Below are 16,620 nucleotides of genomic sequence, written 5' to 3'. Positions count from 1 at the left end.
AATATTACGTTTCTTGAATCTTTGAAAGCCGAAACCTAACATACGCCACATTGTAATGAATTGTAGCTCGGTTTTCCTTCCGGAACAGTTTCGAAAACAAACATTCAGCAACATCGCAATAATTAACTCTCGTTTTAACTAATTAGATGCAACCTTCCGGGAACGGTAGGCTATCATCTTGGAAAGAATCTATATTCTGCATTTCTGTTTTCTATGTTGATATCTACTCGGAAGGAAAAACTGTTACAATTCTCCTAATCGTCATGGCCATATATGGACCTTCAGAGATCAACTAAAATAACGCAACATAATACTTGAAAGCTGATGGTGGCGGTTTTCGTCACAGTTTCTAGTGTTTTGCGAGAAATAATGCATTCCGAAAACGACGAAAATGACGTAAAATAGCTTTATTATGATGTATTGAACGCAAGTTTTCGTGCTGAGTAGACATAGCTGATTGATTTTGTTGGTGAATCCGCTTGACTATCATCAAAGGGAAATCGTTAAGTTAAAATATAATAACGCCATGCAGCACAATGCACTAGGATTTTTTTCTGAGCTCCTTGTTCGTTAACTAGGTTGTGCACTGTTACAAAGTATAGTGTTATGCTGTTTATTTCAAATTCCTACACAGACGATTCTTTGACCGTCATATCCGTTTGCCAGTCAACCCGACTTGCACGGCCGGTGGACTACATCATACGTGGAGCCTTTACATATGAGTGAATTGGAGTTGCTGTTTTTCACCATGTACGTACATAAATTGTGCACGTCGCTCACCTACGGACGTTTTCCACAATTCAGCTATCATCCGTTCGGACGACCACAGCAAGCCATGTGCTTTGTGTGAGAGCACGCGAGAGTGCCTTCGGATTCTATGTACCAAGCGAGCGCATGGTTATGTATCCCGAGTCCCGACTCAGTGTTTGTCTGTTTTGGAGCCAGCCGTTTGTTGCATGGGAAGAGAGGAACATAGCCGGCGTTGTATTACGAGATCCAGAGTCGCATCGCCGCAGCCGCGCACATGGATCCTCTGGAGCAAGGCATCCGGCTTCAAGCAAACACGGCCGAAACATCCGAGTGGAACAGTTGGGGCTATGAGTCACACACGGTTCTAACTTTCAGTGCTTGATTGCATATCCACCAAGTCAAACATAAATAGCTTATACGATAATTATATGCTCAGTCAGTGTTTTAGATCGACAGGATCTATTAATAAGTAAAAAGGAATAGGAAAAACAAGTTTTTTTCCTGTGCTTGGTTCCATTATATATTGAAGGTGTACATTTTTACACACATCGACACAAACATCTTGAGGTGCAACGGATTTTTCTTCGCATATAAGTGTTTGTGATATAGCTGTACTTGTGCTACATAAAGTGATCGAGATCACTTGCAAGTTTAACGGACAATTGATCTTTATCTCGTGCATGTTGTTTTGAATTTTTTTTTCGCTTGAAGCCTTTCAATAGTGATTAAAACCTTATCGCAGCAAAATAGACGAAATACAGAAACAGCAAACCGATAGAGTCAGAAAGTCATGGGAAATAATTAATTGAATTGATAAAGAGGAAATCGATGGCAAAAAAAGTTTTAAAAAATGATAAAAGATGATAAGTCAGACAGTTGAGTAGTAGAGGGAAGCCGACAAAAGCCGGGACGAAATCAATCGTTAAAGACGAGTGGTGGAAAACTCGAATCAAAAACAAGTTTTGCGCTCCGTTTTTCATCTTTTCCCGCCTTGTTCTGCTTGTTGGTTAGTTTGACGGCACAGTGCGTGACATTATGGGGTATGGTATGTTTTATCTACATCGTAGCGTCATCGTCTGAACTTTGATAACCGAGCTAGGCAAACAAGCGGCTTGATTTAGCAGCTTCGGTAATGATGAGAGATGACAGTTGACAAGTTCACCTTTACAGTGTTCAGACTATAGACGAAGAATGATTTGAATGACGAACCGCTAGCACGTGTTGAGTTGGAATACCAAAATAAAATGGGAAATTTTTTGAATTGCTATCATTGACCGAATTCACTGCATTTCGCGTCAGTTTATGTTGTAGGAGAGAGAGTGTGTGTCGATGTTTTTGAAACTAGAGTAAACAAACTATTTTGGCTATACACTGTTTGAAGGATCGGCTGATCGGCTGGCAGAATAGCTGAAGTGGTCCTGTTGTGCAAGTGAGCTTTGATTGACACCGGTTACGAATGATGCAAGTAAATATCGTAAGTAAATAACCTTTAGATGACACGGTGGTAAAAATCTGAGCCCGTTGGTAGAAAGTGATAACTGGTGTACGTGGGCAGAGTGCGTCACTTAATAATGGACATACCGGGTGTTAACGATGGCTGGGAACTGGAGGTCAATCCGTTAATTCAGGAAATGGCTCATCATCGAGATGATGAGTACTTCAATCCACAGGAGGTACGTAAATTTGATAAAAAAATTTATCATAATGACCGGCATAGCTAACAAACATTTAACTGATTCATTTAGGGGTTAGCCAAATTTTGTGCTAGGGCACATAACCGTTTTTATTATTTTTACGTTTCGTCTTTGACTCATCAGTGCAGAGCAGTTCAAATTGAACTGCTTAGTGCTAAACTCGGCAGTTCAATTTGAACCGCTAAGCAGACGTAAAGTTTCTGCTACTTACAGAACACTTTTGGTTTTGCAACGGAGTGCAATGTCTTTTCTGACGTGCCGAACGAAAACGTGTTTTCGACTATTTCTAACCGATGCAGGTATGGTCATTTAGGGGTTAGCCAAATTTTGTGCTAGGGCACATAACCGTTTTTATTATTTTTACGTTTCGTCTTTGACTTTGAAATAGTCGAAAACACGTTTTCGTTCGGCACGTCAGAAAAGACATTGCACTCCGTTGCAAAACAAAAAGTGTTCTGTAAGTAGCAGAAACTTTACGTCTGCTTAGCGGTTCAAATTGAACTGCCGAGTTTAGCACTAAGCAGTTCAATTTGAACTGCTCTGCACTGATGAGTCAAAGACGAAACGTAAAAATAATTTAACTGATTGTTTTCTCTTTAAAAAGAGGTGAGTGTTTTTAAATTTTGAACTAGGACACTTTTAGGTTGGTTGTTTTTCATAATAGTAAACCCACACTGGGTACTAGAACAAAAACTTCATTTATTGTCCAAAAATTGTAGGCACAACAATCAATTACAATTACACTTAACAAAAAAAATTGGGAAAAGACGTTTTTACTTAGAAGCTATTCCATACATTAGCAGCGGAAAGGGTGATACAATCAGGAATTGCTACGATTCGGTTGAAGCTTTGCACATGTTTTCAGTATAACAAACGAATTGTTTTGCTTTTTTTAAACTCAAGATACATGTTCAAAAGTCCCGTTCTTGAAAATCAATCTTGAGTTAAAAAAAGCAGGGTGCTGTTTTTGCATGAATTTTTTTCCACATCGTTGTAACACGGAAACTGGTAGAAAAATGGTGTCGAAGAAGAGATAGGAAATCGATCAGCCACACATTGACGTTAATGCGATTTGTGTCTTTTGAAAAATTAAGTAGTTATAACTGAAACAATTATTGTATACTTTCAAGAATTCAAATTATTGACGAAAAATAGCCATTTCAACACTTAAAAAAATGTTTTACAGGTGAAAAGCAATTAGTTTTTCTCAGTAACTTTTCTCCTAGGAGTAGCCGTTCTCAAAATATAAAATAAAATTATAAAATAAAAACCTTCACAATCCACCCAGTGGCGTAATAATGCCTTTCTATTGTCATTCAAAACATTTATAATACGTTATCCTCGGACTTTAGTATTGTTAGCTTATCAAATATCCTAATAGTAGCTTTCAATCGAGTCTAAGTATTTCAAAATCGATTCTTTCATCTACGAAAAATTTTGGTGCATTAAAATATACTGGGATTTATCGGTTACGTCCATTTAATTATTACATCTCATGTTCCTTTTAACCCTTCCAAATTTGATCAACATTGTTAGCTTTCAAACATTCTTTGCACTTGATCAATGACCCAATAGTAGTTTTCAGGCAGCCTAAGATTGCTAAAATCGGTTCATCTATCTCCGAAAAAATTGAGCGGTAAGTATGAAAGTGCGTTTTGTCGGTTACGTCACTTATACCATTATATACAGAAGTGATAGCACTGGTATCTTCGAACTTGATCAATGACCCAATAGTAGCTTTCTAATGACGAAATCGGTAGAGTCATCTACGAAAAAATCGAGCGGTTAGAAAAATCTTTAAAAGAGGTACACACTTATCCACACGTACATGCACACACAGACATTGTTCGATTTTGTCGAGCTGAGTCGAATAGTATATAACACTAGGGGTCTCCGGAGCTCCGATCGAAAGTCGGGTTTTCCAGCATCTCATTCTATAGAGAAAGGCAAATCTTAGATTAGTGTTAAACTACGCTGTTTTTTCATATCATCGGAAACTGTTGATTGTGCAAAAATGATGAAGAAAAAGTTGTTCGATCGATTTGGCACTCTTAGAAAAGCATACACTAAAAAAGAATACATTTTCAACAATTAAAACACTAACAGGAAAAACCAAACCAAAAATTTTCCGTTTAAAGGTTAATTTTCACTTAAAAAAATTAGTTTCGATTAAAAAGTTAAGAAGTAACTACTGAAATAATTTTCAGGGTTTCAGGGTTGTTTTATTTAAAAACAATAAAAAAAGATTTTTAACTATTTTTAACATAAAATGCAATAAATATACTCATTGTGACATATTTAATCATGAAATGCAAAGAAATAGTTGTAGACTTGTTGTAACTTGTTGAATCGGTGTAATTCATTAAAACTCTGAGATTTTTCACTTAAATATTTCGCAAAGCGCTACTCTTCCTAGAATGTCACAATGAGTATATTTATTGCATTTTATGTACAGAATCATATTCTATCGTTCCATCAGAAACATGAAACTGGAAAAATTTCTTTTAAATGATTTCAGTTGTTACTTTTTCACTTTTTAATCGACACTAAAACTTCATTAAAATTTACTGTTTCTGTTACTTATTCATTAAAAATATGAGTTCTTTGCTTTTCATTAGTAAATATTTAGGAAACGGCGACTTCTAAGTAGAATGAATTAGTTTATTACTCTTTATCAGTAAAATTATTTTCTGTATTTTGAATGACCAAAGTTTGAGTTTTAAAGAAAGATCTATGATTTTTTTTAAATTTAAGTTTTTCGAAAATGTTTCTTATTTTTGTAAAAGTATTCGATTTCTTTCAGTGTATATCGCTTGTGGAAAGGATTTCGTTAAGTTTCTTTTTCGACTCTATTTTTGTATAATTCACAGTTTCCGAGCTTCTGTGATATAAGACAAGCGCATACAAAACTCATTCGTCCGTTTTTAAAGTTAATTTCTTTCGATCCATGAAAAATAACTTGTTTGTCTTATTGAAGACGTTTACAAAGTTTCATCTTATTCTAAGTATGCAAAGTCTGACGACCTGCTACCCATTTTCGGAATTGCTCTTAGCAGGCACGTACCCAGAGGGGGGGCCGAAGGGGCCCGGGCCCCTCCCGAAATCGAAGTAAAGTAATTTCCATTTTGGGTTTTTTAACTTTTATTTCCGGAATCAGGAACAGAAATGAATTTTTTGGTTATCAACTAACAAGATATGCCAATTAGAAGATTTCATCAACCAGTTTTAAATAGCTCGCTTCTTTATGCAATCGAATTTATTTTCGAGGATCGAAAGTCGGGTTTCACAGTGATTACAATCAATGTCAAACTTAAAGGAAATGGTACTGGATGATCAGAAAGTGCCATTATGATTAGTACTGAGCAAACATATCATAGTTTTAGCAAGATTCTGCGAATGAAAAAGATGTCCTGCCGCTGGATGTTGCACTTGCATACTCAGGATAAAAAAGATGAACGCGAGCACGCTTCAGAAGCATGTTCGCCTATGCTGATAATGATGGTGTCGGTTGGTTACTGTTGACTTACTCCATTATTATACGCCAGAGAACAGGACATTACCGATTTCGGTAATATAAGTATAAGTGTGAATTATTGGAGCGATTGAAAATCGGTGTGAGCTCTGAGAAATTTATGTGAGTTCCGTTTCGAAATTTTTGAATGCTACTAAGAAAATTTTTCTTTTGTTACATCATCACTCCCAATTAGGAATTTAAATTTTATACTCATCACCCTGTAAAATTTCAAATATATTCATGCATATATTCCCCTGAAAATCTCAAATATATTGAAAAATTTAAACTCGAAAAAAAGTACGCGAACTCCAAATTTTGTTTAAAGAATGAAGCACGGAATTGGTATAGCGAACAAAAAAAAAGATCGCGGCGATTTAAAACTAAAAATCTACTAAAAACGTGATTATCAAAAGTCTACAAAAAAGTCTGCAACTGAAACATGTCTACAGCTTATTTTATAAATCTGCTGATTTACAAACAAATCTGCAGGCATCTCTGATCCAGACACGGAAGTTGACTCGATGAAATTAAATAGGATCTCGTGGGATTATAAGGCACTTCATTTGAATATAAATTTGTTGAAATCAGCTTGACCATATGTTCGACAAGTAACCAACAAATTTTGCAAAACTAGAAGAGCTTACTGAATAGTTTCGAAATATTTGTTCCTTCTTACATCGTGGCTTATAAGAACACACCATTGAAATTGAAGGTTTTAATACTCATCACTCAGCTTTTCCAGAACTAGAAGTCGAATTCGAACTATGGGACTAGGACTAGAAGAAATGTAAAAATCGATCCCTTCCCTTTGATACATAGAAATTTTCGCTTAAATCTCTCATTGTCCAATCCGAAATATGTGAGTACATATTCACTTAAAATGCAACATACTTGCACTCACTGTTCAATAAAAAATAAAACAAAAAATACTAAATGCACAAGAATCATCACTTAGACGCGTTATTTCTTATTTGTGGGCCCCCAAATACTGTCAAATATTTCTAGAGTTACAGGAAAATATGTATGTTTAAAAGCATTAAGAACAACGACTCAGGCGACAGTTCTGGAGTTTGCAAATTTTTGCTTGACAGTCTTTTCAATTTGATAAAAGCAGCACATCAAATCAAAAGGAATATTCGGTAACATGTTAAATTGAAATATTGCAACTTTGCCTTTATTTTCATTCATAAGGATAATGATACTCACCTTTGTCTATGATGATAAAATGATGATGATATGATGATGATTTTTCATCATTTTCTAGAGCGTTGTTCCCGATATCACTGTCACTTTACGTCAATAGCGTTGAGCCAAGACCCGCGACTTGTTGATATATTTTTGTATTTTAGTTGATATATTTTTGTATCAAAACCATCGTTAGAATTTTTCAGGTCATAATTATGAGCACTTATAACTCAGTTTTTCGAAGATGAAAGTATCCAATGTAAGAACTAATCGATTCAAAATCTCTTATCACAAATACTTATTGTAACAGCATTAAAGTGTTTCAATAGTACGCTATTAATAAATCTATTTGAACTAAACTATGTAAATAGATGTTCAGTCCGTTTTTGACGTTGGACTACGTCTTTGTTTTTTAAATAGGGGTGCGCATTAAAAATACGGAAAATAAAACCGTACAAACTGTCGTCAAGTTTTGAACATCTACAGCTCAATCAATTTTCAAAAACTTTGATATCATCACACCTACTACTTGAAAATCTAACAGAGAACAGTTTCGTATACACAAGTTCAAGGTTTTCCTAAGATTTCCGTTTTTTAATGTGTGCGTTCGTATTTAAGAATATTGCTCACACAAAACAAGTATCAGTATCGAACAGACTTGCACTCTGTGCGTTTCGTTAATGCTGTAGCAAAGATTCATCATCAACCCCAACAAACTAAATTATTACTTAATTTTTCAGGATAAACAAAATTCCTAAAGAATTATATTCGAAGATTGGTTTAGAAACAAATAAGTTTATATGGAACACAAAAATACTGCAGCCTTAATATTCAAAACAAATATGATGTGTTTTTTAACACTATTTATGTAGTCCTACGTCAACTGTATGAGCAACCCCAAAGGGCTGTCACATGTAGTATTTTAGTTCAGTCAGTGCCTGCCTGTAAATCAAACAGGTCGTATATCCAGCAAACGAACGACAATTTGCGTTGATTCACTTGACGGATTGGCAACTCTGCACCGATCAGCGATGCCACCCGTGTGGTTTTATTCTTAGCTCTAAGGATGTCTTTTTTACGGATCTATGGATAGCCATCTACAAATTTACGGATTATGAATTTTTTCTTCAGATTTTTTATAGTTTCTCCAAATATCTAAGGAAAATAATTATTTATTTTAACATTTTCATAGATTTATTTTTGTAAGTCCAGTTATAAAAGAAATAATACGTCTGTTTATCACCGATCAGTTATTCTTTGGTGTTAATCAGCTAATTTTATAAACATAGATGAATACGAGTAGACTTGAAACCGAATTTGCGGATTTGACCGCTGAGAAGAGTGGCATCCCTGGCACCGGTTGCGATGTATAGATGCGAGATCAGAATAATGAAGAAAAGGTGGAAGTTTTTGGATTTGGTTTTGAGCGACGTGAAGAGTCAAAATGATATTACGTAACTTTTCCGAGGGATACACAGTATGGTAGTACGCATTTCATTCAACCAACAGTACCGTTTTATATTTTAGAATTGACAACTGCACTACTACATACACAAACTCCAGATATGCTGCATCGACCGAAACAAATAATAATCGAAAGGACTAATGTCTGGGCTATGGTTATACGTTGTCTGGCATTTTGGGTAATCGTAATGGACTCACTTTTTATCTCCAGTAACAATTGGATGTATGATCTTGGAGCAGTTGTTCGCACGTGAAGAATCGGAGTTTGACATCCCGACCGTATTATTCCCATTGCTTTTAAACGTTGACAAATGGCTGGCTGAGTAATTCCGAAGCGCTTCTCGCGTTTGCAATGGATCTTGATCGAGCAATTCGTCCAAGACGTCATTTAAAATTTTGTTGGCGCTCCGGTTCGTTCTTCGTCTTCCAAATCAAAATCACCACTTTAAAACCATGTCAATCACTCAGCTAGAGCATTTTCACCATACACTTCCATTAAAATACTATGACTTTCGGATCCAAAAATACAGGGTGAAGTGTGTATGAAGAAGTTTCAACCCGTCTTGAAGTGCGATAATGCAAAAATAAAAATGCAAAATTCTAAATTCGGCTCAAAATTATTTAAGTTTGTAGGTTGTATTAGTTGCTGGTCAAACAAGATTGAAGAGTTGGAATCACTTGAAGTACGCTAAAGGCTAATTTAAAAATGTGTATCAAACAACTAATAGTAATGTAGTTGGTCGAAACAGTAGTTTTGAGTGATAGTTCAGCTGTGGCGTCCCGGGTTGGCGGTTCAATCCATATGACGCTGGTCTTACTTACAAGCCAGTTGTCGTATGTTCGAGCCTCGACCTGGAAGGATTCTTAGTGTCAGTAGGATACATACACAATTAAAAAAATTCGTGTGATTTTACATCATGTCAGATGCACATAAATGGAGCGTCATATTTCACACAAAATTATATTGAAGAACATGTAAAATTGGGTGATTTGAAAATTACACATGGCTTTAAACGAAAGGAATAAAAATCAAACGATCGACATCAACAACGCGACTTGAAGCGAAAAACATTAGATCACAAAGCACACCAGTTAGTCGACTAAGCCACAGAAGCACATATTTGCTTGGCTGGTAAATCGTGCATATAAATTCATACAGTCTCACTTGCTAGCCGAGTGCAAATTACACTCGGTGCCAGTAAATTTCTGCACGAATGGAATAATGTCACAGACTAACAGACATGACAGTATGAGTAAATTCTTATAAAAATATTTTTTCGTGATGCACTAGTTCCACCTATATTGTACTGCGCGAACTATTTAGTATCTGTACACCCCTTGTGATATGTACAAGTTTTTTTACTAGTTGGTTTCCCCTCGTTTGTCAACACCGATCAGCTGCTTGCAGGGACGCCTGATTTCATCAAAATATTTGAAAATGAATCGTCACAATAAATTATTGGATTACGTTAATAATATATTTAACTTTTTCGCGATGTTGGAAGGTAACCATTTATTTGACTCAACGTTGTTCATCTAGACTATTTTTTATTGTGTTGGAAGTTTTCACCCGAAATTGAGTGGCGGCAGACCAGAAGCAAGTAAATATTGGTTCGATTTTGTATTGCGTTGGAGGATGAGAAGTAGGCACAATTATATATATAGTTTTGGCAATATGAATTAAATCTGTATCCTGCATGAAATTCGCATGAAGGTATACAACTCAATACATTACAGGTAATTCTGTATGAATGGCAACTCTGTTGGTAAATGAAAAAAATAAACACAGTCTAGATGACAGACAGGATGTTTTTGATAGGGTAACGTGGCGTCATCATGACATATGTGAGTACTGTCCCAAATAAAGGAATATTCAAAATGACCGTTAAAATGATTGAAGAATCTAATTTGAGTGTCCTGTCTGTTAGTCTGTGATAATGTGTCATTTGAGAAGTTCAGTAGTTATGAATTGTATCGTTGAAATTCATAATTTCTTTCTGTGTAGCACTAGCCATGCAATGATTCTGTACACTAAGAATCGGCTGCGAAGTCTGTTGGAACAGAAAGGCCAAATTCCACGAAAGGAATGTAATGCCAAGACTTTGCTTTGCAGCTGTGGCAAGTGTTTGTTGATTAGTGAAAAGTGTTATTCATTAATTGAACTATGTCAACTGATCGTCTGCATATTATTGTCGATGTTACCAAATTTATGTTATCAGATTTAAATGGAATGTGTAAAAATTTACGAATCAATCGTGTGATTCAAACTGAAAAATCTAAAATTTGTTTGCAGCAAACCTATCTGCGAGTGTTCATTTTTTTTATATTTTCAGTAGTTGTGTGTCATCTCGAGTTGTTTACAGCAATGCGAATAGAAGAAGCAGGATATTGATGAGATTGTTCCTTGGAGATATTTCATATTTTTCTTGTTAACAGTCTTATTATATTTCTCCTTGCTAAAAATCGGACTAGACTAAACTCCATCGATTATTCGGGGAACGTTTGAGCAATGGATCTATTTTCCTTCGGGTTAAAGGCTAAGTTTAAGACACGCGCGTGTAGTTTATAATCGTGCTAATATTTCTTGCGACCGTGCTTAACTAGGACGTATTTAATTATATGTCGTTTTCGCTTGGGAAAACTGAAACTGACCGAAGGTAGTTTCATCAAACATACACTTTTCACGAAACTGTGTTGATTTCGCACTTAGCAACGGGGGTTTGAGCAAACATGATATAAAAACCAGGTTCGAAACTTACTCAATTCAACTATGTTGAAACTAGGTTCGAAACTAGCTTCAAATAAACGGTTTGACAGCAGTTAGAGCGGAAACTGGGTTAGGTTTTGCATCAAGCGAAAACGACAATAGTTTAGACTGAGAGGAGGATCCATTTGATATTTTATTATTTTGGTTAGGGAGTACGCATTGACATTAATTCGTATCGCGTAAGACGTGAGTGATATCTTGCCAGTATTACGGCTGTCGATTGAAACAAAAAGAACATTGAGTTAAATGTATGAATTGATATCAAACCTCCCAACAGCTGTCCCGAGTTTTACGAGTTTCGGAAGAGATTTCGGCTTGAAAGTAGGAAGCACATATTAATTCAAACGCCATAAACAATCCTTCCTCCCCAAGTAGATCTGCCTTCGGACGTGACCGGCGTAGGTATTGATCAGCAAGCAGGTAGAAGTGGCAAGAGTGTAAACATTAAAAATGAAGAACCATCACATTCTAGGTAGGCCGGCAGGCAATGTAAAGGCCTGTGATCGGACTGGAGAGCCTGCAACGGCAAACGATGCGTGAACCTTGCTGCCTCCCGCGGAATGGTAGTCTGAAATACCTTCTTCCCCCGCAAAGATATCCACAAAGTCATCTGATCAACATATGGTAAATAAAATCGACCACGTTCTCATCGACCGGCGATTGTTCTCCAACGTCATCAATGCCCGCACCTACCACAGTGCCAACATTGATTCTGACCACTATCTTGTTGCGGTTTGTATGCGCTCAAAACTATTAACGGTGGACAATATTCGTCACAAGGAACGCCGGGACTCAATCTCGAGCAGCTACGTAGCCTTCGTACTGTCGAGGAATACGCACATCAACTGGAGCTAGGTCAGATTTACGCGATGACTCTTGAAGATGGCTGGAGGCCTGCTATGAGAAGCACTGCTGCAACCCTACTAGGTACGAGGTTATTGAGTCATGAGAGTGACTGGTTTGATGGCGAATGCCAGCAGTTGGTCGAAGGAACGAATGCGAAGATCACATATTAGCGATAAGACAAGTACTCCAGAATTGTCGTGTACACACGCATCACCCATTCATTGACTTCAAAACGACATATGATATATACGATCGAGAACAGTTTTGGCAGATTATGCACGGTTTTCCGTATAAACTGATGCGATTGGTCAAAGCAAAAACAAAGAGTGATGTACTACGTCCGCGTATCTGTGACACTCTCGGGTTCCTCCGAATTTTGGAGAGGGCTACAGCAAAATGATGTTTTTTTTTAAAGATTGTTATGTTACGATTTGATTCGAAGAGCGAGGATCGACAGCTTTTTGGTTTCGTTGACGACGTTGATATTGTGATACGTAACCTTGGGAATATGATTTAAATATACATCGAACTGAAAGCCTGACTATAAATACATCGAAAACAAAATATATGAGAGGAAGAGACTCTAATGAAGGAACACTACGCCTCTCACCTCGAATATTGATAGCCGGTGACGATCTCGAGGTGGTTGACGGGTTCGTGTATTTGGGCTCACTGGTGACCGCCGATAAGGATACCAGCAAAGAAATTCAGAGGCGTATTTTGGTTGGAAATCGTGCTCACTTTGGACTCAGAGAAACCCTTCGATTGAATAAGAACCAACGCGCTTTTAGTGTTTTCGAAAAAAAAGGTGTTGCGGACCATCTATGGCGGAGTGCAGATGAAAGATGGAAAGTGGAGAATGGATAATGGAGAACCACCTATTGTATGGGTAGCTAAAATTGGACGGCTATGATGGCCTAGAAATGTCATTGCAATGGCCGACGGCAGCCCAGTAAAAATGGTATTTGAATGTGGAGGGGGATTCACGAAGTATTCAGATCTTGAGTGGCTGGCGAAGAGCTGCCATGGTTCAAGCTACATTGAGACTAGATACAGCAAAGAACATCGGAGGACTTGCCTGATAGGTAAAGTAAGTAACCGTCACATTCTTATGATTACAGTCCTCAATCGTATTTGAATATTCTATGATGAAAACTCCAATATTTATCACAGTATTTATGCAGTTAATGATTTGGGGATTTGGACTTCAATTCACTTCGCCTTCTCAAAATTGCTATTCTTTTGAAAAAAAAACTACATCAGCCATCAGGATCAGCCCCATGTGGTTGTTCGAGCCATTGATGTGGAACAAGGCAAGCAAAATTTCTAATGATCTACAATCAAACAGTTCAATCAATCGTCACACTTTTGAATTCGCTTTTGCACGACAGTCTGCCTAGATTTATCTTGATTAGGAACCAACACCGAACATTGTTTATTTTATAGCCGACGAAATTACACCAATATCCCAAATGTATGTAATTATATCTTTGTACATACTTGCGATACGGATTTTTATATTAAAGCTTCTCTTCGTCAAGCTTGTGTTCAAGTTTTGTATTCAAGCTGTGATTTTATAGCGTTAAATTTCTCTACCATTCTGCGATTTCGGTTGAAGCGATAAACTATTTCTCATTATCAATCGAGTTCATCTTATATAAATTAGAAATTAATCTTACGCACTCAACATTTACCCTGGGGTAGTTGTCAATTTCTCAGGCGAAACGACATAACATGGAATTTCATCCGAGCTTGCATGAACAAGATCAGATCATACCAATTAAAGCTTCAAATCGTTTTATGGCACTTATTGTCTTGCTGTTTAGCAACAACCTACTTCTAGCAGGCTATGCGTAGGACTGAAACGTTAGCATTTTGCTCTATTTATAGATTCGAGTGCTTCCTACCAGTGATGCCACTTTTCCTTGAGGTCAAATCCGTAGATTGGGTTTCAAGTACTTATGCTCGTAAATGTACGAGCATAATGAACAGCTTGAGGCACCAATCCACAAAGGCAGGCTTCCAACAACGACTGATCGATGGCTTATAGAGGCATCATTACTATTCTAATCGGACAAGCAAAAAAAATAGAGATGATAAAACAATAATTAATTATTTTCCATTGATATCTAGAGATATAATGTTGGATCTGGAGATTTCTGGTAAAATGATGCTAAATCCGTAGATTTCATATAATTCATCCGTAGATCCGTAGAAAAGACAGGAATCCGTAGATCTACGGATAAATCCGTAGGGTTGGGATCGCTGCTTCCAACAGCTTCGCTTTTGCATCGATTGACCAATCAGAGCGATGCTTTTCCTTTGATATATCGCTTACCCCTTCAAAACCGTCGTCTATGGAAGGGAAATCCTATATGCCGGAGATATTTAGCAGACAAAATACAACACTGCTCGCCACTAATCAAAATTTCAATCATTTATAATTGAAAATACGTGGTTTGATACATTCAAATCGAATCTTAGAAATATTTCCAATCAAATAATGAAATAATATTAAAAATTGATACATAATATACTGAGCTGTAAGTGTTTAAAACCTGACCAAATTTCTACGTGTACTTTTCCTTGAGTTTCTAATATGCTCCCCTATATATAACATGAAGATGTGTTCCATATCAAAACATCAAGAATCGTCTAAATGAAAATGATAACTAATTTTAAACTATCTTCCTTTGAAATACTATAAAATTTCCATTGTATTAAAAATATAACCGGGTTTAATCCAACAAGTAGTGTAATGATGCCTTTTTCGTATTACTCATTCTCTCATCGGAATTCTTAAAAAATCTTTTATTTGAAACAAGTCTTATTGGGTACGAGCTCACATGTTATATGAATTGGATCAGTTTTTAGTTCAATTTAGAAGTTTTTAATGTTTTTTCATCATCATTTTTTAAGAGTACATACGAAGTTGAGAGGAAAAAGTGAGCCAATGTAGTGATTTTGTAAGAGTTTTATACAGATTTTATTTAAATAATAAGAAAACCATTTGTTTGTTGTACTATCGAAGAAAAAAAATAGCTAAATTATACAAAATATAACTTCACCACCTTCATCGGAACATATTTTTGCTGAGGCTCTTCCAGGCAAACCGCCTAACTGAAATAAAAAAGTCAAAAAATTCAAAAAATCAAAAATTTGTATTGTGATATAATTCAACAATTCGGTTTACTAAAACCCATTTATATTATTCGAATTATGTAAATTTTAACACTAAGGTCGTTCGCTTCTTCGAACCAGCAAAGTTTTCTGACCCTATGTGCGGGGTTCGGAATCGAACCCAGGTAGGCTGCGTGAAAGGCATCGACTAACCCATCACGCTGTAACCGTCCCCTGAAAACACATTTTTTGCTATTAAAAGTCCATGTGTATCAAAACAAGAAATGATTTTCGATGTGTTTAAATTAAAAAAAAATTCATGCCATTGAAAATTTTTTGATGAAAAGGTAACCGTTTAAGAACACGAGCGTTTATATACGATCAATTCAAAACAAAACTTATTCAAACTAGTTGAACAGTTTTTTGGGAAACCACATTCACCTCAACAGTATATTTCTGAAAACTGTTTTCCGAAATATCCACGTTTGAGTTTTTGCTCATCAATGGCATATGGATAGAAGCGTGTCGAACGGCTGTCATTTTAATTCTAGAACTCGGAACTTTCATGCAGGTGTTATAAAGAGTATGGTATTTTAGATTCAGAATATGTAACAACTGTTTACAATTTTCTAACCTTAACTTTGTTTGTGTTTCATAGTCATGTTCATGTTTGTGTTTCATAGTCATGTTTGTTTGTGTTTCATACAAGGATGGCTTTTATCGTATCAAAGAACGTTCAATCTTCACTCTTCACACGATTCAATCTGTGCCATCAAAGAGAAATGGAAAACATCGCAACAACAAACACCCGGCATGGCTCATTTAACATAGAATAGACACCAGTGCGAGAGTGAATTTCTCTCGATGACATTTCTGAGAATCAAAGGTTAGCACGCCGCTGTGGAGATCCTCTCTGAAGCAACAAACGGTCGCTTATTCTCGTTTCGCGATTCGATTCTATACAGGCAGTTGATAATTGCGATAGAATCATTTCACTATTGCCGCTTATTCTAACTATGTGCATATAACCTTTGTATTAGTTGTGTCTATGAAAATGTATGTGAATGCTCCACACAAGGGTTTTGAAATATTGCAACCTAGTATGAGAAACATCAAGATGAACCATCGATTCGATTTTCTGCGATAATTGTCAACTTGCGATTCTCTCTTGGCAAATTCCACACAGCAACGATCATTATCAGACTGTATATTTATTCATGGGCCGTGAAATACTCAGAGTATGAAGTGGAGCGAAGAAATGTAGAAAAATTCTCTCGCGG

At 36.5% G+C, this 16,620-nt stretch overlaps 1 protein-coding gene across 1 annotated transcript in view; it reads left to right on the top strand.

Annotated features, from left to right (window-relative positions):
• Positions 1-1,080: 1,080 nt before the first annotated feature.
• Positions 1,081-16,620, top strand: part of LOC131434772 (homeobox protein araucan-like) — a 179,626-nt gene continuing 164,086 nt past the window's right edge. Inside the window, exon 1 of the mRNA XM_058601863.1 lies at positions 1,081-2,423. Coding sequence (XP_058457846.1) covers positions 2,322-2,423 — 102 coding nt within the window. The 5' untranslated portion in view covers positions 1,081-2,321. The remainder of the gene's footprint in view (positions 2,424-16,620) is intronic.

Source organism: Malaya genurostris, chromosome 3 (assembly GCF_030247185.1).
Source record: "Malaya genurostris strain Urasoe2022 chromosome 3, Malgen_1.1, whole genome shotgun sequence".
Lineage (NCBI taxonomy): Eukaryota > Metazoa > Arthropoda > Insecta > Diptera > Culicidae > Malaya > Malaya genurostris.
This window is presented reverse-complemented; position numbering and strand designations above follow the sequence as displayed.